Genomic DNA, 26,800 nt, shown 5'->3' on the forward strand with positions numbered 1-26,800 from the left:
ACGCCCTGTACTTTCACAAGGCAGTGCCAATGTTGCAGTCATTCGTCGCTGTGATCCTTCAGCTCATACGAGTGTCCAGGACACACCTCACTCAACGTGCTCGTCAACCCCCATCTACGTTGACAGCAGCAGCGCTCACCCGAGCCTAACAGTGCTATACCAACACCACCGGCGGCTCCGGCGCCTTGACTACTCCGGCGCCTGTCTCCCGGCACCTCCGGCGCCTCGAGTAGTCTGGCACCTGTCTCCGGCGCCTCTAAAATTAAGGCGCACCTGGCGCCTCTAAGAGTTATGGCGCTCCCGGTGCCTCTAGAGTTACGGCACTCCCGGCGCCTTGACTACTCTTGCTCTAGAGTTACGGTGCTCCCGGCCCTGATCAACAAGCTTTAACAAGCTCAGATCAACCAGCAGAGTATTTCATCCTATCTTCTGCTTCGGCTTAAGGGGCGCCATCGGCAATCGCCTCCCCGGCGCCACTGCCATCTACTTCTATTACTGACGTCTCATAGCTCGTCACACGGAGAAGCATGGTGAAACAACTGTTGCCGCTCCTGTCGCTACTCTCCCGTCGGTCTTCGTGATCATTTGCCATCGTTCTACTTCCTGGGTGGAATCTTTTCAACCAATAGACAGTTGGTCTGATTCAACTTGCCCACTGAGACGTTATCCTTACTCCCATCGTTTAAAGAGCTATGGTTCCGGAGAGAGGACCTGCGGGTTTCCATCGAAACAGAGCGTCTTGTGGACAGCGTCTGTATCAGATTTGACGACGACATCCACTAAAAAAGAGTCCACTTCGTCTACATCGCCGACACCAACGCTGTTCTACCCTGCCCTTGTGCCAGCGTTCCTGAAAGAGACTCTTCCTCGGCGCTCCCCGGGTTTTCCACGACGCCCCCGGTGCTAACGCCTTTTTTCGCAAAACTCGGGTACACCACTTGTTCGTCTATCACACAGTTCATTGAGGATTGTCTGTGTGTGGAGTTTGCACCTCAGTTCCGACTCCAATGCGGCTTCCTCGGGTACTGGGCAGAGTGATTTACATGTCACGTGTCAAGTACTCGGACTGTCAACTACTCCGACCGGAATTAGGTCAACTTACATTGGCAAGAGGTGCAATGTATTTCTACAGATTGGCTTACATGTTTACCTGTATGCTTGATGCAACCACTCAACCAGGCGCCTGTCGCAGTCCATCCATGCACAGATGATGGAAACAATAGACCTCCTCTGCCAACACGGCTGTCACGAGGAACCTTGTTTCATCAACCCTTCGCTATAAGAACGTTAGTGCCTATACGGCGTTCAAGGGATGGAAAAGATCGCCTTCCTTCGTCCGGTTTGATCTTTTAGACTACGACACCTTCATATCTTCCGCCTTGACTACCGGACACAGTGTCGATTTGATACTTCGTTCACAGTTTTGGTCCCTGGTTGTAGCCCAACAGGTCATCTATCACCGACGCCACTGATTCTCCTATACCATGAGCGGGGCCGGTCGACCTCTCTGGTGTTTATCACCCCAGACAAGACGGCTCTCTTGCGTTCCGCATTCGCTCTTAGGTCATTTTAGGTTTGGGTACCCGCCTCATTCTATTTCTGTCACCTATCCGGGTTTTACTTTTTGCATCAACTCTCGTTTCCCGACGACAGGAATGGTAGTAGATGTGGACACCGGCACCGACGCTAACGCTGTTGCTTCTCTGATACCTGAGCGGTGCCCGTCGACCTCACCGGTGTTCCTTGCCTCCAGCCTAGAGGGCTCTCCTGCGTTTCGCATTTGCTCTTGGGATTGGTCGTAGATATTGCCGCTGCCACCGCTGATTCTTCGATACCCCGAGCGGGGCCCGTCGAACTCTCTGGTGTTTATCACCTCAGATTAGAGGGCTCAACTGCGTTTCGCTTTCGCTCTTCGGTAAGTTCTATTTTTTGGCTACCCGCCTCATTGTATTTCGGTTACCTATTCGGGCGTTTCGTTTTTGCATCGACTCTTGTTTCCTGAAACAGGAATGGTCGTAGATGTTCCGGTCATCACTTGTATGCAGTGCAGATTCATCGGACCTTGACGAAGGTTTGTTATGGATCACATCTGAAGGTATGCCCACCGGCCATCTGATAAAGATGCAATACGGAGTAATGCAGGATAAGTTAAAAAATTTGGTAAAATCTAAATATTTTTTACATTTGTATACTTATCCTGCATTACGAAGTCTAAGTGCCCTCCCTTTCGCTACGCTTCCTCCCCAAGAAGTTTCAGATGTTATGTTTAAAGCAGTTATGTGTTTTGGTGTGGCGTCATGACTTCTGGGTCACGTGCCGACTGTGAGAGGGCGCTGCCTCCTGAACTGGTTGGGACAACTTTCTTCAGCAGCTGGATCTCACACAGTTCGTCTCTCTGTCAAAAGACAGCAGTAGATGCAATACGGAGTAATGCAGGATAAGTATACAAATGTAAAAAATATTTAGATTTTACTAATTTTTAGAATTTACATTTTTTCCATTACCATGGCAACAAGTTTGACTTTGATTCTGTTCATATCGGTGTGTAATTGACATAGAAATACAAAGTTCCGAATCCCAATTTCATGGTATTGTTTTGATAGCTCAGTAACTACTCTTGTTTAGATTAGATAGAAATCTCATCAAGTTGGACTTAAGTAACAGTCACATGACTTGTCCTTTCGAATTTTGGGGGCCGGGGAGATGTGTCATCTTCTAATGACTCTTGTATTTCTAGCGGTCATAGCACTACGACAGTCATATGTCAGGGTTAATATTTGGGAATAACTATGTTGTTAATGGCCCACTGTCCACTAAAATATTCATGTCCTTTTTTTTTTCTTTCAATTTTGGATTTTTGCCTGAGTTGTGTGTAGTTGTAAACCTTTCAAGTCTATGTCATTGATTCTTGAGTTCTGCAGTTTGTGTCCAAAATGCATCATATCTTTTTTGACAGGCAACTGAAAACTTGAGAGTGAATTAATACTTGGAGCAGAAGGAAAATGCAGGAAACAATCTATGACTTTCCCATTCAGTTGCCATTGATTTGTTGTTTCAATACGAGGAGATTTTATTTCATTAACCTCCGCCACGAAGTGTAAGGGGGATATGGTAATAGGTGCTGTCCATCCGTCCTTCCATCCTTCCGTCCATCCGTCATGTTTTGTTTCACTCTCCAAGTCACTGTCTTGGAGCTACACTGGACTTGTTGTTTACTGATCATGCCAGTGCTGTGGCATTCCAGACTCCTGTCTACACTCAAATCTTCAGATAATTGGTGCTGTACTTCTTAGTACATCTCATGATAATCCCTGTCTCAATGATCTCTAAGTAAAATAAGAACTCCCTTACTTCCCTGATTATTGTGTTAGTAATAACACAACTCATCACAAATACAGTTACATATTCTATTGAAATGGCAAGAAACACCAGTAATTATCTTTTTAGTGCTGCAATTAGGCCATTTACAAACAGTTCCAGTGAACATAGTTCACGGGGGCTAATGCCTTGCACACAACCAGACATGTCATACTGGCAGGGGATGAAATGAGTATTTGAAACTCGTTTGAATGAGGATTTCAGTCTGTAATAACATTGAATGTTTTTGTGTTTTTTTTCAGAAGAGGATGAGGATGAGGATGAAGAGGAAGATGATAACAGTGTCTTTGTTATCCTTGTCCAAGGATTGGCAGATACTGTGACAAACGAAATTCTGACGGACTTTTTTGAAAACCGACGTCGAAATGGAGGAGGAGAGGTGGAGATCGTGGAGATTGACAGAGACTCAGCAACAGCTCTTGTCTACTTTGTGAAAGGCGATGGTAAGTGAAACAGCTTAGAATGAAGTATAATGACTACAAGTTGTAGTTTGATTACATGTATATTTAGCATTTCTAAAAGAAGTTACTTAAAGTAGTTCAATAAAACAATCAACAAACACCTAAAAGAACCAGCTGAACTGAGTAAAAGTCAATTGTTTTGTTTTCCAAAAATATTTTTTTAATTCTAATTCTGTGCCTGTTTATATTGTTGGCAAGGTCACAGATCAGGGTCATTATTCCTTAATTCAAAAAGGGCATGTAAAACATAGTAAACTAACATGCACTAGACATGAATTACATTTGATAAACAGACATGCAAGATTCCTACTATGAAACACGTAGCATGTACATCGTGTTCATGGGAATTTTAGAGGAAGGTTATTTAATTGTCTTTTCTTCACTCATCAGATGATTTCTTTCTCATTAGTTAAGCTAATGTTCCATGGACTGTAATGTCCAAGATGTGGATAAAAAGTGACATTAAAGTTTTCAGAATTGATGAACAGTAACTCTGAATTGATTCACATGCTACATTTTTCTTAATTTTTTTACGAATGTGTGTATATGACAGCCGCTACAATACACGTGTGTATATCATACCCACTTTGTTACATGTGTGTATATGATACCCACTATGTTACATGTGTGTATATGATACCCACTATGTAACACGTGTGTATATGATGCCCACTATGTTACATGTGTGTATATGATACCCACTTTGTTACATGTGTGTATATGAGACCAACTTTGTTACATGTGTGTATATGATACCCACTATGTTACATGTGTGTATATGATACCCACTATGTTACATGTGTGTATATGATACCCACTATGTTACATGTGTGTATATGATACCCACTATGTTACATGTGTGTATATGAGACCAACTTTGTTACATGTGTGTATATGATACCCACTATGTTACATGTGTGTATATGATACCCACTATGTTACATGTGTGTATATGATACCCACTATGTTACATGTGTGTATATGATTCCCACTTTGTTACATGTGTGTATATGATACCCACTATGTTACATGTGTGTATATGATACCCACTATGTTACATGTGTGTATATGATACCCACTATGTTACATGTGTGTATATGATTCCCACTTTGTTACATGTGTGTATATGATACCCACTATGCTACCGGGTGTATATGATACCACTATGTTACACATGTGTATATGATACCCACTATGTTACACATGTGTATATGATACCCACTATGCTACACATGTGTATATGATACCCACTTTGTTACACGTGTGTATATGATACCCACTATGCTACACATGTGTATATGATACCCACTATGTTACACATGTGTATATGATACCCACTATGCTACACATGTGTATATGATACCCACTTTGTTACACGTGTGTATATGATACCCACTATGCTTCACATGTGTATATGATACCCACTATGTTACACATGTGTATATGATACCCACTATGCTACACATGTGTATATGATACCCACTTTGTTACACGTGTGTATATGATACCCACTATGTTACACATGTGTATATGATACCCACTATGCTACACATGTGTATATGATACCCACTATGTTACTTGTGTGTATATGACACCCACTATGCTTCACGTGTGTATATGATACCCTCTATGCTACACATGTGTATATGATACCCACTATGCTACACATGTGTGTATATGATACCCACTATGTTACATGTGTGTATATGATGCCCAGTATGTTACATGTGTGTATATGATACCCACTATGTTACATGTGTGTATATGATACCCACTATGTTACACGTGTGTATATGATACCCACTATGTTACATGTGTGTATATGATACCCACTATGTTACACGTGTGTATATGATGCCCACTTTGTTACATGTGTGTATATGATACCCACTATGTTACACGTGTGTATATGATGCCCACTATGTTACATGTGTGTATATGATACCCACTATGTTACATGTGTGTATATGATACCCACTTTGTTACATGTGTGTATATGATACCCACTATGTTACACGTGTGTATATGATGCCCACTATGTTACATGTGTGTATATGATACCCACTATGTTACACGTGTGTATATGATGCCCACTTTGTTACATGTGTGTATATGATACCGACTATGTTACACGTATGTACATGATGCCCGCTATGTTACACGTGTCTATATGATACCCACTATGTTACACGTGTCTATATGATACCCACTATGTTACATGTGTGTATATGATACCCACTATGTTACATGTGTGTATATGATGCCCACTTTGTTACATGTGTGTATATGATACCCACTATGTTACATGTGTGTATATGATGCCCACTATGTTACATGTGTATATGATCCCCACTATGTTACACGTGTGTATATGATACCCACTATGTTACATGTGTGTATATGATGCCCACTTTGTTACATGTGTGTATATGATGCCCACTATGTTACACGTGTGTATATGATACCCACTATCCCAGCTGACAAATTACGTTGTGACAACGTTGTGATAACGTTGTGTTTACGTCGTGGTAACGTTGCGGATGCTACGTCCATATAACGTTATTCTGTGGACTCCCATTTATGTTGTCACAACGTCATGGCACAACGTTGTGTTACGTCATATTCACGTCATGACAACGTTGTGATGACGTTGTATTTTACGTTGTAGGAACGTTGTATTTTTACGTTGTGGGAACGTATTTTTACGTTGAGGTGACGTTGTATTTTACTTTGTGGTAATGTTGTAATTTACGTTGTGGCAATATTATAATATTGCGTCCCTACAACGTTATTCTGTGTACTACCATGGACGTTGTCACAACGACGTGAAATAACTGTTACAAGGATTAAATACGTTGTGAACATTCCCCACTAAAATGTTGTAAAAACAACCCAAAAACATGTTCTCGGAAATGTTTTAGAATATGCTTTAGTCACGGGAATGTGTATGATTCGAGATACCTTTTACCAATGTTTTAAAACCAGTGCGTCGAATAGCCCAGTTAACAGTTAGATCGTGTTTTGCTGACAATGTTCAACATGTAAAAACACCACTGAGCTGTTAACTAGATACATATGACTATAACAAAGGCAGACACCATTACCCTTTAGGCATGCACTGCAGGAAACAAAATTGGAATGGCAGACATTATAAGGGGTTGACCGTATGATATTTTCTGGGGTGGGTCGGGTCCTGGAATTCTATGGAAAAAATATATTGTCACCGTAAATTTGTGACAAAAATAATTACGGTTCAGACTGGTGAAAAAAATGCCTGCCACAAAAAATGACATAGATCTAGTTGCAAGGTGCTTATCTTCGGGCTCATAGAGTTAAATAAAATCATATATCTGTTTTTGTAGCTGTGACTGAAAACATATGTAATCTCCATAGAAAAGTTCCAGGTCACCACCTCCTTGAATATTAAATGGTCGGTCTCTAATCAAGTCAATATAGTATACTTCAACTTTCAGTAATGCGATGGCATCATTCAACAAAGAACTCCAAGACACATTTATGTTGACATTTTATTATTTTTTGATAGAAAATTTATACACTTTTCGAAATTATTGAATGCCAGAATCTTCTTTCTTTGGTGTTCACTTCCACTTCCCTGAAATACAAACAGCTTAATAAATCTCGAGCAGGTATTTGAAAGATACTATATGACGAGAAACATTCATTTGGAGATAAGGCTTTATCAATATTCAAACAATAATGTATAATGCAAGTGTCTCATGGAAACAAATTTTAACATTTATTCAGAGACATCAAGAATCAGATTGAATTCAAAACGTGGTACGAGCATAGATTTATATCAATAGATCTACATTCTTAGCATTCGCTTAAAGCAAAAACAACAACAAACCAATTAACATCGATATAGACAATGGAATGTAACTGTAAACAAGTGTACTTACGTTAACATAATCACAGCCCAGGGTTTATTTGGTGTGTTCCTCAGATTCAACATTCTTGATTTTATCTCCTGGAATGGTCGTGTAACATTTTCCCACTTGCTGCAACGAAATCATATAAAAAAAACAGTCAAAACTAGAACTATATTCAATAAGCATACATTAAACAAAACACCTAATGTCATTTGGTTTCCATATACACCGGTCTGACAAACCAGTGACTGTTATAGTGAGTACAATGCCACACAATCATGTTAGTACAAACATGGTTTGTTGGGGACCTTTTCTAAACCGGAATCCAAACGGGAACAGATATATTAGACAGGCATTGTAGCTAATAACGACTCACATCTTCAGTAGTATAGGTAATGATGGTTCTGGACCACTTCCACTGGAGCCGGATTTATATACCTATACCACCACTACAGGGGGAATTTTTTATGCCAAAATGATTATGCGATTCAACGATAGTCATAAGATTCAGCTAAATTGACCACCACCTGGAGCCTGTGATATAAATTTTTATAGGTAATGATGGTTCTGGCTCACTTCCACTACAGATGGATTTTTTTATGCCAAAATGATGATGCGATTCAACGATAGTCATGAGATTGGCTCTAGCTCACCAATACCTGGGGCCAATCATTGCTTTAGATGAGTCTAAATGGTAATAAAAATATTCTTCATTATTTTTATCGATAAAGCAATATTCAACATTTTTATTAAGTTCTTCGTTCATTTTACTAGGAGACCAGACTATATAACTACACTCTTCTTGTAAATTGATAAGAAACAATTGATTACCGTATTTGGTTGGTTTGACATCACTGATATAATAAAAACCTTGTGGTAATTCTCTCCATTTAATAGTTTTTTCCATTATTATATATATTTATGTAAGCATTTGTCTAAGGGTGATCAAACGATAGTAAGCAATCTATTTTTAATCTCCAACCAGTTCTTTGGTTTTGGCACGGAATAATTGACTAGCTTGTTGCCTCCCCTGTTCTATGAACTTTTTTTTCTCGTCTTCGCTAATACCATTGGTCTTACGAGATTTTGATCGAATCTCCTGTTTCATTTCATTGTATTTGGTGAGTTCCGACAGCACTAAACGAAACTCATCCTGGGATATCTTACAATCGGCCATTGCTGTCAAAATATGATCCTCAATGCTGTTCAACTTTGCTTCGGCGAGTATTCGAATACTATCGTGTTTTAATGCTTTCTTTTGTAACCTACGAGAAATGAATTTTATCGCTATTCCTGCCAGTCCCGAGACTCCAGCGGTTATTTCCATGCCGAGCACGATAGGCGCGGCGATTATAGTTGATAGTAAACCGACACCGGCTACACCGAGTCCCATGCCAGCCACTACAAGAGCGGTGTCAACTCTGTCCAGAGCATTCACGGCTCTGCGATACTTTTTATACAATCCAAGTCTAACTCCCTATCCTTTTCTATTCGATGTTTTATGTCGCTTATTTGATGTAATCGAAATCCGTCAACAGTTTCCATCTTTTCATCGAGGGCCGGATATAAACTCATAGTGTATATTACGAATATATAATAGTCTTTAATTGGTCTTGCTTAAATGTTTTGAGAGTATACATCAACCTTATCAAATGTATATTATACGGTAAGAATATCTTAGAAAGAGAAATTCTGTCACTTTTAATAATTTGAACCCCCTCGAGGGTTGCAACGGGTGATGCTCCGACATGAATAATACTGCAACGTTGACGCTCGTGTTTCTTGAGCCATTTAATCGATAGACCTGGTAATAGGCATCTACCGGTGCATCTCCGAACAAGACTTCAATAATAAGCATAGAAATATTAGGTATTGCACTCAAGTTAACTTTAATATCATCGAATTCTGTAACCAAATTTAAACTAACATTTTGGATTGCCGGATGACTATATAACATATGACCTGGTTTTTCTGGCAGGGGAGTGACTAACACACTTTTTCGTTTTGACAGGATATAGGCCGCGAGTACGATACCACTATTTATTATCTTAGTTAATTTATGTCCCTTACCCATCATCGCATAAGGTGGGGTAATGACGATATTCAGTAGCCACTTGATGTTTGCTTCGACCATAGTCCATTTATTCTCACTGTTGTAAATAATATTGTACGGAGTGGTTTTAAGGAGTCTACTAACGTCGACATCGCTTAAATCTTCTAGATTTTCCGGGAATATAACTTCTTTCCTCTTGTATACATTATCGTGTAAGTGTAAAGCGTATAACTTACTATTGCTACCGGGTTTACCGAATCCTTCCGTGTCTCCGAGATCAGAAAGCGCAATTGTATTACATTGTCTTATCGTTCCAGGGCCTGATGCATCAACCATTATTTATAATATGGAGTGTTACACTTAAGTATCCTATATGTACAGGTTGATGTTTTACATCTAATACAGAAATTTTAAGGTCTGAAATAATACCACGCTTTAATTTTTTATATTGTAATGATGAGAAAGATTCCGTTCTACCGCTATTATATTTTTCATTTTTAACTGGAACACTTCTGAGCAGAGTTGAAGGACTTTCTAGTTGAATATTATCCGTCGTGCTTATTTGATCAAGATGGATGCACAACTCTTTATAGGGAACTAAATCAGGTACGTTCTTCGTTGCAATCAATATTGAGCCGCGTAATAATGTTATTGCCTTCTCCAATCCAAGTGTAATTGCTAAGTTCCTACCAATATGTATACCTGATCCTTCATTGTTGATTTTCACTGTCCCAGTCGCCTCATTTTGTGTGAGACTAATTCCATAAGGCTTTAAAATTTTATCGTTGAGTGAGCATACGCTGTAATACCCATCAGGTATATTGTGTTTTACACTATTTATTTCTATCTCATTATTTCTTCTCGCAGCACTTATATTGTTCCACCATGGGTAATACGTTACATCGCATAGAGCTACTTCGAGTTGTCCATCCGAGTTATCGATAGTATGAAGCGGTTCAATAGACTGACCATTTGTTATTCCCGGGAGAGTAACATACATATTAACTCTTTCAACACCAGCCAACCAGAGTTATTCGCCCTTGGCACACCAAGTTCCCACAAGCGTTGAATGCCTGTACACCAAGTTCCCAGAGGCTTTTCATTAAAAATTACACCAGTCTCTTTAAACCCTTCTTGTTTATTTATGTTTGGGGCCATACCAACATGTTACCTATCACTGTAATGCCAATATTGTGTAGTATTTGGAAATTTATGAATAAATGTTTTAATTTCTACCATTCTTTAATTAAAGGTAATCACAGGTGAACAATCAGTGAAAAACAGACAACATAACAGAAAAGGAAGCTATAAAAAAATTTATTGTAACAGAAAATGCGACCACAGGGAATAAATAGAGTCTTCAGATCTTGAGGCAGGAGGAGGAAAGTAGGTGACCCAGGTGTAGTACAGGTGAGAACTGATATGAATGTGTGAAAATGCTTCACCTGAAACAATAAATAAAATATTTGTCAAGTAATACTTGTTTGTTTTCTGTGATATGGCTGTTATTTTACCTTTTTGAGTTATATATTTCAATGGAACAACGGAACAGGGGTGTAATGGGTGCTGCTGCTGCCTTCTAAAGGTATACTCGTTAGCCCAGGTAAACTCGTTAGCCAAGGTAAGTTATTTTTAGAAATAATACAAAAGGCTGAAAGAAATTAGTATATTATAAAGCATACAAAGACAATAGGATTTTATCATTTTTCCATCACTACATGGCACAGGTTACTGAAGGAGGTTGATTGGCAGGTGCGATGAAAGTGGATTATCTCCCTTGGATGTGAGTTTTATTTACCTGAAAATATGAAACAAACGTTTTTCACAGTTTTTCTTGTTGAATAGTTGCAACATCAATGCCTTTGAGTTATATGAATGTTATATTTGAACCTAGAATAATAAAAAGTAATATTTTGCAGCAGCAACACCCCAAAAAGATCCTCTCGTTAACCTTGGTTAGCGAGACAAGTGGGAAAAAAAGACAAAAGACTGAAATAAATTAGTTTATTATCAAATTTCATACACAGGCAATGCGAATAAAGATGTTTTCCAACACTAGATGGCACAGGTGACTGTAGGAACTTGATTGACAGGTGTGGAACATGTGGATTATCTCCCTTTAATGAGTCATTATTCTTCACCTAAACTGAAACAAAATAACTTTTTTAAACACTTTGATGACTAATTACTTCTAGAATTTTGTATTTGAGGTCAGGTTGGATAGAACTATATTTTTTTTAAAAAACATGCCCCCCCTGATGCCCCTGATGCTTGCCTAAGGTTTAAAAGTTTACAATAACATTTTAAAAATTGTGCCCAATGATTAAAAGTTTAACACACACAAGAAAAATTGGAAAGGGAGACAGTCATGCATAGTTCATCCAAATGGTATTAGCATCCAAGATAACAGAATAAATATAATACCACATATACACATGAAATAAATGCAGTGTCATATATACACAAAGAATTCAATTTTGCATAAATAATTTTGTGATAACAGAAACAAACAACAAGTGTAAAAATTAAATTAGTATGTATAAATAAAATAAATAAATAAATATAAATATACACACATACATATATACATAAACACACATACATATGTACATAACCAATGGTAATAAATTAACACATTGACTGAGCCTGTCACCAGGACTCGAATAATGACTGAATGTAAAACGTGGATGCTACACTATTCTACGCTACTGGAATGGATTGAGATTATCACAGACATTTTAACGCCAGTATTGAACTTTAGTGTGGTAACTCATGAAGCATGATCTGACAGTATTCACACACAGAGGGACGTTGCACTTCGAGCATTTCATTGATGACTTTACTCGCTTACAAGGGTTGTCAACATATTTTGTATGTGGATGTTGAGCTAAAAACACCTTGTGCATCTTATCACAAACCACACACCGGGTGTCATTGCTACCTGAAGCCACTGGCCAGTGACCGTTACCATCCAAGCGCTTCCGCTCCAACGATGTCGCTGATCTTGATCGACCTGTCTGCTTCCTGTCCTGGCGAAACCCACCAATCAGCTAATGCAGCAGCTCAAGCCTGAATGACAGCATGTCACGCTTCCGTTTCCCATCAGGTGTGTGATTGATGAAGGTACCTTCAGTGAGATAAGCATTGTATATTGCAATTTCCCTCAACTTGACCTCAACACGTCTGTACCACCTCATAGTTTTTTTGCTCTTATTTTGACGTGTATTTTGGTCAAGCCTATCCACCCCGCCCATATACTTTCCATAAGCCTGTACACATGATGTGCTGGGGATGATCTCCTGCGAGCCGTCCTTCTTCCTCCTCTTGGCTGTCAAACCGTCTTCCTCGGGAGGGTGCGCTGTGCTAAGATAGAAAACAGGCTTATTATCTTTCCACATGGTTGCAACGAAGTCCCCGCAAGCTCGCCAGTCGAAGGTCCCTCTCTGCAGAGGAGATTTGCTTCTCTACCTGAAGGGAGATCAACGGCAGGGTAGCCCTTCCTGTTGGTACGAGCTGTGCCACACAGGTACGTCTCTTTCTGCAACAGATAATCACCAAGGGTAGCGCTAGTATAAAAGTTGTCAGTGTAGATGACATGACCCTTGTTCATTATGTTTTCACACAATTTGACAACTACCTGCCCAGCAAGGCCCAACTTGCGGTCAACTTCGGTGCCATACTTACCGGCATAAACGTCAAAGTTCCAACAGTAACCTGTGACCGAGTCTGCCAACACCCAAATCTTCACTCCGATTTTTGTAGGCTTGTCCCTCATGTACTGCTTGATGCTGAGCCTGCCCTTGAAAGGAACCATCGCCTCGTCCACTGAAACTTGCTTGTGAAGGTTGTAATGTCTCTGGAATGCTGACCTCATAGTATCAAGAATGTATCGGATCTTGAACAATTTGTCACCTGGCACAGGTGTGTCATCATTGAAATGTAAATACCTTCTTATCTGCACAAATCTGGACCTAGAAAAAACTTCAGTAATTGGAAACTGTAACCAATGATAACTGGATCCAGAATGCCAGTACATTTCATCTCTGTCAAGCCTGACAACATCCATATACATCAAAACACCATAAAAAGCTTTCATTTCAGCCATAGTAGCATCGTGCCACTCACCTTTGTTGTTGTCGGGATCTTGGGTCCGTTTCATGTTGGCATTGTCATTTGTCGATGTCACCATTTGTTGAAAAACATCGTCTGAATAAAACAACTGAAAATAATCAATAGCATTGCGCCTATCTTCAGGCAAATCAATCAGAACGGGACCAGTTTCACTTACAAATTCCTTGTGGTCACGCCCACCATCGTAATCCTCGTTCCAAACCCACGTAGAAAAATCCGGAGGAAAATATTCCGTGAAGCCTTCGAAAGCATCGTCGTCGTCATCAGAGTCGCCGAAAAGTTCGCGAAATTCCCGTTCGCCTTGCGAATTTAATTCAAGCAAATCAAAACCGCCAACATCATCAATAAAATCGTTGTCCGACATCTCATCGCTATCCGAATCATGACTCGTAGCCATTACGCACGCGTGTTCAAAGTCAAATCGCAACGCGAAAGTTACCTGTCAAAAAACTCGACCGCCGTTCAAGTTTCCCGCGAAAAAGGAAAGGAAACTTCTAGATAAACATCCCATAATACTTCACATCTCGTTTCCGGTGATCACATGACTTATTAACGCGAGAAAAGGATGTAGAATTATCTGTTGTTTACTTCCATACACGCTGGCTGGATAACCGGCCTGCGGTGTTGAACGGTAGCAACTAAGCTGGCCGGATAACCGGCCTGCGGTGTCTGGGGACTCATGACGTCTTGGCCGGATAACCGGCCTGCGGTGTTGAAAGAGTTAAATATACAATGATACTATATCATAACTTAAATATGAAATCGAGATACATTACTAATCAATCGATTATAGTAACTGCCTCTGGTGCTGAATTTTTAGTTAAATTCCCCGATATCTTTGAAAAGTACAGGGTCATGGCAACTAGCGATAAAATGGTGCACGATTGGTTTCACAATCCGATGCAATTTTGGCAGAATTAGTTAAACTTTGCCGTATGGTGTGCCACAACGGGATGTGGCGTATCTCTTTACGCTCCAGGATTTGAACTGAATAAGTCAGTTATGTCATTTCACGTGTACTATCAGATTAGACATATACTTAAAGAAATTAGTGCTCCATTACCGCAGGATCGAGCGTGGAATTCCTCAAATAATAATTATGATAGGTCCGCGTATGAGCGTATTTGTCAGGAATTTAATGTTTCTACGAGTAAAGATTGGCGTATTAAAGGAGCAAACCATGGTCTAGGTGTTCCTTACACAGAGGAAAAAATATCTGTCAAAGCAGAAAGCGATTATGTATATAAAGAACTTAATAAACTTCCAGTTAATTTTGGTAAGTTGTATAGTACCAGCAAACTTTACGCAAGAATATATGATCATTGGCATAAAACCGGTGATTGGTATAAAGGCTGGGAACTTTATAGTAACGATTGGAGAGGGGATATTATGAGTTTTAAGAGTGGTTTAATTTATATTGTTACAAAATTTATACAAATGAACGATACCGAAAACGCTTGGAATGAATTTCTTAATGATAAAACGGAAAATAATTTTACTAACCCAGGATTTGTAAGAGTTAATGAATCGATAAGAACTTATGTATGGGCAATTCTCGGAGCGCAATCGCAAACACGAACGTCCATTATCGGTTCTGGGACGGCGCTCGATGCGCAAAAACAGTTTGTCTCAAACGTGGAGGACGCCATTAATTCACCAGTTGACATACCATCGTCTATAAAGCGTTTTCAAGATGCATTACAGTACGCTCAATCCAAAGTGGACTTTGTTTATGCACCGAGACTATACATGTCTCCGAGTAATATGGAACTTAAGATCGGTCAAGTGATCGGTTATAATAATAAAATTGTTATCGCTACCGATCTACAAAAACCAGGTATAAATTCAGATATGAACGTCGAATTAATAACGCAAACGATCACAGGCGAAAAGGGAATAGTCAAGCCACAAACACCAACTATCGCACAACCATCTACTGATGCACAAGTGTCATCGCATATTGCGGCTAAATATCAACAACATATCGATGAAAAAACAGCGCTTGTAGTGGGTGGAGTCTCGGTTGGTTTACTCATGATTTGGTGGTTAAATAGTTCTTAGCGAATACATACAACAGCCCTGCAATTGCTACGATCAACCCCCACAAGTTTTGACTAAGCCAAGTGGTGGTCTTAGCTAATAAATTCAATAGCCAGGAAACTATACTCCCTATTATACCGGGAAGTGCAGCCGCGGCTTTCTCAGCTAGCTTTCCCAGTGCTGAACCTAATGCTTTTAAATGCTTTTTTATCTACTCTTTAATACCGTTTTTATCTTAAGGGGGTGATCCGCTGCTACCACCTGTACCACCTGTACCACCTGTTAACGCGAGAGTCAAAGTCGATGTAATAAATCCCAACGCGGTTAAAATACTGGTAATTGTTATTCCCTGTTCTCTGAACAATGTTTTAATTTTATCGGCGAGTGTAGTGTCATCGTTGAGGACTTGATCGATAGTTTCTCGTATACGACTGATTTGCGAACGAAGTGCCTTTCTATTACTGGAAGCTGCTTCGAGGCGGGCCGATCTTTCTTCTAAGTTACGCAATCTTTCCGCTACGTGGCGTCTACTGAACTCATCGCCTGCCTGTTCTAGTTTTGTTTTCTCGTAATCTATATGCTTGTCGATTTCGGATATCTTGGCTGTATTATTGATGAGTTCTCCCCGCATTGTTCGCATTGCCTTGTCAAGACCTCGTAATTCCCTAATACTGAACTCTGAATGTGGTACCTGTAACGTGGAATTATCGTAAAAGGTATCTAAGATTTCTCCGAGTCCGTCCGAGGCCACCATCGAGGCTGCTTCCAAATCATCTATATTACCGAGTTCAGTACGCACGGTTCGAAGAACCTTAGTAGTCTTCGCGGAAAGCCGCGAGTAGTCTACAAAACCTAATTTATCACGAACAAACACGATGCCGTATTTACCGGCTATAGTAGACAAGGCTTGGGGCTTACGAGTACGAGAATTCATAAGATCGATATCCGGAGAGTCACGCAGTCGCAATATTCCTTTACTATCTATCGTAAACTTTGAATAGTCACGGCCTATTGGGTTAACATAATTTTTATCTTCTTTTAAGGCATCGTAATAATCATTGACGTTTGATTGTAAAAATTCATCGTTAAGACTACTAAACCTGGTTTCCTTAGTACCCTCTTCTGTTCGATTCTGTTCGATGGTACTTAGATCATAGTTATCAATATCAAAATCAGTCATTTTTATATTAAACATAGGGTACATGTTTTCAATATAACAATGTCTTCGCAATACGGACGCAAGTTAAACCCAGAACGTAGACTTCGAGATCCATTAGGGGTCAAGGCAATTCGTCAGTCTGTAACTATAACTAATAACCCTAGTACCATCGATCAGAATCAAACGCTTCTGGTTCGCTTTCCTAATCTCGGCGCACACGATGTGTTAGTTCCGGGAACTGTCCGACTAGCATTTACGATTAGTTTGACTTCTACCGACGTTAACAGGGAGCCCGTTCAGAACATAGGTCGTGCTATCGTTAAGAAAATCGCTATTAAAATTAGCGGTAATGAGGTTTTGAGTATCGACGATAGCGATGTATACTATTGTTACATGGATCTCTGGAGAACGGATAAAGAGCGGGAAAACTTACAGTACCAAGGTATTTGTAATAAGAACACATTGAGACTGCGCGTAGGTGCTGAAAATGGTGCCGTTACCGACGTAAAAGATAAGGCCGTTGCCAACGCATTAGGTAACCGATTCTATGTTCCCCTAGACTTTGAATTACTAGATTCCCACATGCCCTTTTATCAAGCATCCCTAGGTGATAGGTTAGAATACGAACTCACTTTTAACGACTACGGTAGAGTAATCAGAACCGGTGGTGAAGATGCTAGCTCTTCCATTGACAATATCTCGCTTGAGTACGATATGATTACGGATCCCGAATTATCCAGACAAATTTGTAATCAGTATTTGGGAAGTTAAGCTATTTTGTACGATCGCTTGCTGCGACACTGAAAGATCATGAGGGACAAAAAAGATACGATGTGGAATATCAATCTAAACGTCCCCACGAGGTCGTTGAAGGGTATTTTAATGTTGTTCGAGGACCCCTCCGATGCGTTTAAAAGAAATACCGAGAAGTTCTACAATCCCAAGATTACAAAAGTAGAATTGACTATCGAGGGCGTTCCTAATCAACTATATAGCCAAGGAATGCTAGCGTATTACCAGTGGGATGAGATTAAAAAACTTCCTTCTATAAAACGTTCCCCGGAAGTTAACGCGGTCGTGAAAGATCTGTCTCTCGGGAGTGTATTGATGGGTGAATACCTCACCACGAAGTACGCGCTATGTCTCGACATGCGAACAACGGACGATGACCAACTACACGGCAGTGGGAGGAGAATAGAAAATGCTAGCGAGGGTGCCACCATACAGATAACGTAGCTCCAGGAATCGGCTGGTAAATTAAACATATATTTGTACGTGATTATGGATGCGCAACTTAATATACAGAATGGGAGATTCGTGCAAACAATCTATTGATAATCTTTTACCTAAAGATCCGCACTGCGCTATCATATGCGGGCAAACGGGCTGCGGAAAACAGCTTTTATTCTAGATATTTCACAAAGTCATTATCGGGACGTTTTCGATCATATTATTATTCTGTGCCCGACTATAAGCGTTAATAAAACGTACTTATCGAGAGATTGGGTAATGAATGACGACGGGGTACACAGAGTCGATCTGGGCGATCGTTTACAAGACTGTCTCCGAGTATGTCACGAAAAATACAAAGGAGAAGCAACCCTTTTCGTAATAGACGACTGCAGCGCGAGTAAAGAACTCACAAAAAAGAAAGATATGCTTTCGTATTTAGCATTCTCCGGACGGCATACTCAACATAGCGTTTGGGTACTTACTCAAAAATACAACTCTGTCCTGAAAGATCTCAGAGAGCAGACCAAATGGGTAGCGCTGTTTCATTGCAAAGACCGAGATTCATTCGAGGAATGTTTACGCGAAAATGACGTCATTTATACCAAGGGTGAACGAGATAAAGTCAGAAAAGTGTTAGCAGCAACGAAGCACTGTAAACTCGTATTAAAAACCGATCAACCAGCTGCTTATGCTATTGCTTAGCAAAATTATAGCAAAAATATAGTAAAATTATAGCAAAAAGATAGCAAAATGTGGCAAAATTATAGCAAAATGTAGCAAAATTGTAGCAAATTGAATATTAGCGGTTAATATTACATAAAATGTGGTTCGAAATCATCATTCTTTCGCAACAGTTCATTATTACGGGATGTATTGGATACGTCATATTATATTATGTTAGACTTAAATATCTCCTTAGGTATTACATTATGGAATGCGACGAACTCATCGAACAAATGCTTAAAGAATCTGATGTAGATAAATCTTTAGATAAACATAGAGAAAGACTCGCGGCTTTGGTAGCCGGTGGAAAATGTTCCCAATATTTGGGAGAAAATTATACCATCGAAAAAATTGATAACATGACCGACGAAGAGATTAAAAAACTACGCGCGTTACGAGTCTAGACTGGGAGCTACCATGACTAAAACGATAGGATCGTCTATATTACAACTATACACAGTCGTAGCTAATACGTTTCTCCCCATCCCGGCAGAACATTGCATGTATTTATGCGAATCTCTAGAGAAAGACCCATTCATCGAACACGCTATAAGCTCAGTGAGCTGTGAGTTTTATCATAGATTCGGAACGTTCTTAGCTCCGTTCACCACAGCTTTAATAACGGCTAGGTATTGTCAATTTAAACATACGTGCCCACTTAATAATAATGGAGACCCAACAGATTGCGGAAACACAACAGGTGACACCACAACAGATTGCGGAAACGGAACATCAAGTGAATGAGTAACCACAAAAACAACCCAGAGTTACTAAGAACCCCCCAAAAATAGCTGCAGGGAGAAAGGGAGGGCTGGCGCGCAAAGCAAAATTAATAAATAATTCAAATCCGATTAAAACATGGGCACTAGTAGGAGTTGCTGGTATAGCGGCTGTATGGTTCTTTAATAAGACCGGAGAAGAGAAAACGGTCGCAACAACAAGTTCAATTAGAGGTTAGTCCTCATATAATGCTATAAGAAGCATGACTACTCCAGTTACAGACGGTAAAATGTTGGTAAACGCGACGTATCATTCAGCGGTGGTCACCGGCTTGGCCATTGGCTATGCTCATATGGCTAAAATGATTACTAAAGCCACACCTCCCAAGCTAGATTTTAATGGATATGACATCGGTATGATGGTTATGGATATTGGATTAGCAATGGCAACGAAGGATATGCTCATCAAACAAGGACTTATCCCGGAAGACATAATGAAGTAATTAAACATTTGAATATTTTATATCATATGGCATCAATTGCGATGATGGTCGGTGGAGCTGTTGTTAATGCTCTAGCTTTTTCGGGGAGTAATTATTTATTTTCCAGTATGAGGGAATCAAACGCTAAAGAAGTTGAAGAGGAGTGTAAACGACATAACGAAGCTTTAGAACAATACCAAGCAGCCCAGTTACAATATACGCAGCAGAGAATGAAGAGATTAGACTTTATTCATGAAAAACTGATTAAGGAAGGACATTCAATTCAAACGTTTAAGGATGTCGAATCTGCCATGCACGAATACTTCCTCGTTTATGGGAAAAAACTCGACCCAATACCTAGACCAACAATGAGTCAGTTTTATACACCGTCAGAGGAACAAAAGAACCGCGAGGTCACTTTTGTGATTATGGGATTGACTGCTCTATTGATTTTCAGCTATACCTTGACTACTCATAAATAACCACAGCTGTGGCTATGACCTAGTTATAGCGATCTATAAATAGCCTAATCAATAGTGTAGATGTGATTTACCTTTTAGACAAATGATATGATATGTGTATAACCATGAATCTATGCAAATATACACTCATGGGGAAATCGATTCAATGTCAGAAGCCATCGGTGGGTATTTACTGTGGTACTCACGCTTATAACATCAGAAAGGGTTTTAAAAATTACGCTTGTTCTGTATGTGGGATTGGAGTCAAATGTAGTTACTGTTTATGTAAGAGTCACGGTGCTGATAAGGTCCGGAAGCAGATTATTTATGCTAGGAAGAGAGATTACATCAATTAGAGGAATAGGTTGGGGAGAATACGTATTTATATATGAAAAACAACCATTTAGACAAATGAGTAATTTTGTATATACCATTCAACCACAATGGTTTTTGTCAGAGAGTTGAAGGCTATGGCAAAGCAAAGTGGCCTAGTGGATATTCTCGTATGAGAAAAGCTGAATTGATTACCTTACTCTGTTTGGAATACAACAAACCCCAGACTGTTAGAGAACTCAAAGTTCGAGCGAGAAACAGTGGGCTGAGAGGTTATTCTCGAATGAGAAGAGCTGAATTGATCGCTTTACTAGATAATAATAATGATGATGTTGAGAATGTTGATATTGATAATAATCAACAACAACAAGAATTAATATTTGTACCCACATCCGCCGGCGTTGGTAAATATCTAAGAGGTTGGAAGATGGATATTAATTCCAACATGGATGTTAACGATATTAAGCCCATCATATCGAGTAAAATTAACGAGGAATTAGATGATTTACATAGTATAAAATACCAGCTGACGATTAAAATGACATTGAGTAAAAGTAACGCAGACGATAGCGTCGAATATACCGAACCATATTTCCGAAGCAATCAAGAAGTTATAACCGAATCCGATACTATAAACGCATCATTAGATACATCAATTCAGAGGATACAGGAAACTTTAGAACGCTGGACTAATAGAGGTTCAGGTTGGGGTGTGGATAAAATCGATAGTTTATATTTAGATATAGCGAATTATATGCCCTTCAAAGGTGGATCTTATATAGATTTACCCCCGTATTATAAGAAGAAAAAAGCCATAATTAACGTAAAAAATAAATCCGATGACTGTTTAAGAATGATGATAAGATCTGCATTGTTCCCCGTAGACAAGCATCCGGATAGACCTTCTAGCTATCCCCAAAACGATGGACTCGACTTCGATGGTATAGACGAACCTACACCAATATCACAAATTGATAAGGTGGAAAAGCAAAATAATTTAGCTATAAATGTTTTCGGACATTCTAAAGGAATTGTTGTACACAGGATAAGCTCCGCTCCAGAACATATTCCCAGAATCAATTCATTTCTGATCGAAAAAGATGGTAAATATCATTATACGTGGATAAAGAGTTTAAACAGACTATTATACGATCAAACAAAACATGCTAGAAAGAAATATTTCTGCAAAAGATGCCTGCATGGGTACAGCAGACAAGATCTATTAGAAGCGCATAAAGAAGACTGTAGAGGTGTTGGACAGACCGCTATCAGGATCGATATGCCTAAAGAGGGAAAAAATATATTAAAATTTGAACATTATTGTAATCAAATGCCAGTACCGTACGTAATTTACGCCGACTTCGAAGCGCTTATCAAACCCATAGAAAATACAAACCATAATAATAATGATAGTAGTTTTACGTACAAAACTCAAGAACATATTCCTTGTGGGTTTGGATATATAGTTGTAAGGTATGATGGGAAAACAAACACTCCCGTGATTTATAGAGGTCCCGATGCAGCGTGAAAGTTCCTAGAATATTTACAAAATGAAGAGAGAATAATCAGGGAAAAATTATCGTGTAAGAATCCCATGCGTATGACAAGGGATGATTGGATGGCCCACAAGAACTCAACGAGTTGTCACGTTTGTAATAAACCCCTGGATGGGGATTCCGTAAGAGATCATTGTCACGTCACGGGTAATTATCGGGGAGCCGCTCATAACGAGTGTAACTTGAAACTAAAAATGAATGCTCAAACAATACCCATCCCCGTTGTGTTTCGTAACCTTAGGGGATATGATTCACATCTCATTATGCAAGCTATCTCAAAGACCGACGGCGGTTTAACGTGCATTCCCAACAATATGGAAAAATACATATTGTTCTCGTTGACTAAACCTATACATTATAGGGACAAGGATGGGAAATCTAGAATAAAACAAAGTAATGGGCTTAGATTCATAGACTCCGTACAGTTTCTGTTATCTTCCCTGGACAATTTAGCTAAAGCGAACAATCCAGATGACTTCGCGATAACAAATCAATATACCGATAAGATAACTCGTCATTTGTTGCTGAGAAAAGGTGTATATCCTTACAAATATATGGATGATTGGTCTAGATTCGAAGAAACTGAATTACCACCCCTCGAATCATTCTATAGTAACTTAACAGAATCTAGAATAACAGATGCCGATTATGAACACGCTCTGATGGTCTGGGATAAATTAGGTTGTAAGAATTTAGGCGATTATCACGATCTGTACTTAAAAACCGATGTACTGTTACTTGCCGATATATTCGAGATATTTAGAAAGACGTGTTTAAAACAATACGGCTTGGACCCGGCATGGTACTATTCCAGTCCCGGACTATCGTGGGTGCATTGTTGAAGAAGACCGGCGTAGAACTAAAACTACTCACAGATTACGATATGCACTTGTTTATTGAGAAAGGATTAAGAGGGGGTATATCGATGGCAGCGAAAAGGTATTCTAAGGCTAATAATAAATTAGTGGAAGGATACGATCCGAGTAAACCCGACACGCACATATTATATCTCGACGCTAACAATTTGTACGGATGGGCTATGAGTCAACCCACGGGTGGTTTTGAATGGGTCAATGTGAATGATATCCATAATAATGATGAGAATAAAGGGTACATACTAGAAGTTGACTTGGAATATCCGAGTTCCTTACATAAAGACCATAACAGTTATCCGCTAGCTCCCGAAAGATTAATGGTTAATAAAGACTGGATGTCGGAATATCAACGTTCATTGATGGGTAATAGTAGGTTAGCTAACGTAGAAAAACTCATACCAAATTTGATGGATAAGACAAAATATATAGTTCACTACAGAAATCTCCAGTTGTATCTATCGTTAGGTATGAAACTTAAGAAAATACACAGAGTTCTAAAGTTTGATCAAAGCCCTTGGATGGAGCCCGATATCAGGTTGAACACAGATTTAAGAAAGATAGCTACCAGCGATTTCGAAAAGAATCTGTATGAGCTCATGAATAACTCGGTATTCGGTAAAACTATGGAGAATCTAAGGAAGCGTGTTGATGTTAAATTAGTCAGATCTAATGAGGAAGAAAGACTTATAGCCAGTCCGGCTTTTAACAGAAGCAAGATGTTCGATAACGACTTAGCCGCGTTGCATATGCAGAAAAGTAATATAAAATTCAACAGACCGGTGTACGTCGGTATGAGTATTCTCGACTTGTCAAAACACTTAATGTATGACTTTTATTACAACGAACTTAAGAAGCAATACGGCGATAGATGTGAGGTGTTATATACCGACACAGATTCTTTGTTGATGGAAATACAAACCGAGGATGTGTATAAAGATATGGCAGAAAAAATAGATATGTACGACACGAGCGATTACCCAAAAGATAATCCACTGCACAGCGTAGTAAATAAAAAGGTGTTGGGTAAGATGAAGGATGAATGTGCTGGGACTCCTATAGCGGAGTATGTGGGATTAAGGCCTAAGATGTATTCTATAAAAAAGTCCGATAATGGAGAGATAAGAAAAGCCAAGGGTGTTAAGAAGTATGTTGTAAAAAAGCATATGAAACACGAACAGTATAAAGAATCATTATTCAACGGTAGAACGTTCAAACACGAGATGAACTCTTTAAGAAGTTACGATCATAGGATATATGGATTAAGAATGAACAAGACATCATTATCCCCCTTAGATACAAAGAGATGGATTGATAATGATGGTGTAACTACCTATGCTTATGGTTATGGTGGTAATACTGTACCGTCGGGAACTATGAACAACTCTTCTCGTACAAATGCCCTACCCGGTCCATCTTGAAGATAATAAAGAATAGGCTCTCCTTCTTTCGTAACCAGTCGACTAATGTTATAAGTCTTAAGGGACCATATGGGATCGGTTGCGCGACGTAGGCCTCCTTCGAGTTCACCGGGCTGGTATAAATATCTTACCCTTACTGTATCCGGAAGTTTTTGTTCTTTGCCTCTCCTCGGTGCTGAAGATTCGGAAGTCACGGATTTCATTTTAATCACATCGGATGGTTTCTTCCCTATTAATCTCGTTACTTCATTATTCAGCGCTGATACAACGGCTGATAATCGTGTCACCCATTCGGTTTATCTCAATCGCTCGGATTTCATTTCGATCCCATACTGATAGCCAAACAAACGTTCCGCTAGAGTCCTGTTAAATCTTTCGACGATAGCTTGACTGCGATGGGCCCCTCTTTCACCACGGACGATGCCCACTTTGTTACATGTGTGTATATGGTAGCCACTATGTTACACGTGTGTATATGATGCCCACTTTGTTACATGTGTATATGATGCCCACTTTCTTACACGTGTGTATATGATGCCCACTTTGTTACACGTGTGTATATGATAGCCACTATGTTACACGTGTGTATATGATGCCCACTTTGTTACATGTGTATATGATGCCCACTATGTTACATGTGTGTATATGATACCCACTATGTTACACTTGTGTATATGATACCCACTATGTTACACGTGTGTATATGATTCCCACTATGTTACATGTGTGTATATGATTCCCACTATGTTACATGTGTGTATATGATGTCCACTATGTTAGACAATGGTATATGATGTCAACTATGTTACACGTGTGTATAATTCCTGAGAATATCCTACCTCTATTACATCATAGCCACAAATTCCCATTTGGGCAATAATCACACTATAAAATCTTTAGATTTTTTCGACAGACGTCCTCTTCACTGCCAATTATCCCACAGTCTTGAGGTAAACCCTATCCCTTGTCAAACTGCATCTGCGCATGCTCAAGGCAGGAAAACATCACTTCTTTCCCGTGTGTGTTGGATCAACAAGCAAAGTTTTTGCTCATCAATCCAAACACGTTTTTCGGTTAATAATTCACAGCTAGTATAAATCGATCATCATTGGATATAGCAGACAATCTATGATCGTCAAGTTTTGCAGCAGACGACCTTCGTCAGTCAAGATTGGTGAAACGGTGGTATAAGAAGCAAGATTGTTGACGTAAGTAGGTAGATTTAGTTTACGTAGTGTGGGGTATGGATGCCTCCCCTCTACCGTCATCGGGAGTCTGCTCGGGGTGTGGAATTGATCAAGCGATCGGGGACCCTCACCCTAGATGTAGTACGTGTAGAAAGAGCACGTGCACGATGCACGTACTGCAAGGAATTGTCAAAAGAAAAAATTGAAAAGCTTTATAAAGCCTTAAATTGTCCCAAATCAAAATCCAAGGAGAAAGACAAGATCATCGGACAAAAAATATGCATCGTTTTCTCCCCAAACCAAAACTAAATCAAAATCAAATGTGGAAAAGTGTTGTGTCTCAGGTAAATTGACTTCCTTAGAGAAACACACGGGCTCAAAAGAGGTGATCAATAAAGAGAACCCGTTTTTTTTAGGGAAAATCACGTTGCTCAACCCACCCGCCCAAAACTAAGGAGCAGGCATCCAGCTCTGGTCTTGGGACCGCAGCCTTATGCCCGGGTGCCATGTCCGAAATGTTTGACAAACGTTTCCAAGCGATATCACAGGATATAAATAAACTAAAACAACATGCAGATCTGAAAAATACGACAAGATCTAGGTCACATGATTCAGATAGCAAACAAAAGTCATATTTACATCGTCACAGGTCAGAAAGTTCACAGGACAAAAGACACGTTGTATCTGGGAAAGTAGTCACG

At 39.5% G+C, this 26,800-nt stretch overlaps 1 protein-coding gene across 1 annotated transcript in view; it reads left to right on the plus strand.

The window, feature by feature from the left end:
• The window catches only part of LOC139451981 (protein mono-ADP-ribosyltransferase PARP14-like), a 150,909-nt gene that overhangs the window by 39,257 nt on the left and 84,852 nt on the right, over positions 1-26,800 (plus strand). Inside the window, exon 8 of the mRNA XM_071233260.1 lies at positions 3,621-3,821. Coding sequence (XP_071089361.1) covers positions 3,621-3,821 — 201 coding nt within the window. The remainder of the gene's footprint in view (positions 1-3,620; positions 3,822-26,800) is intronic.

The sequence above is a fragment of the Haliotis cracherodii genome, unplaced genomic scaffold (assembly GCF_022045235.1).
Source record: "Haliotis cracherodii isolate W230 unplaced genomic scaffold, xgHalCrac1.p SCAF_9, whole genome shotgun sequence".
NCBI lineage: Eukaryota > Metazoa > Mollusca > Gastropoda > Lepetellida > Haliotidae > Haliotis > Haliotis cracherodii.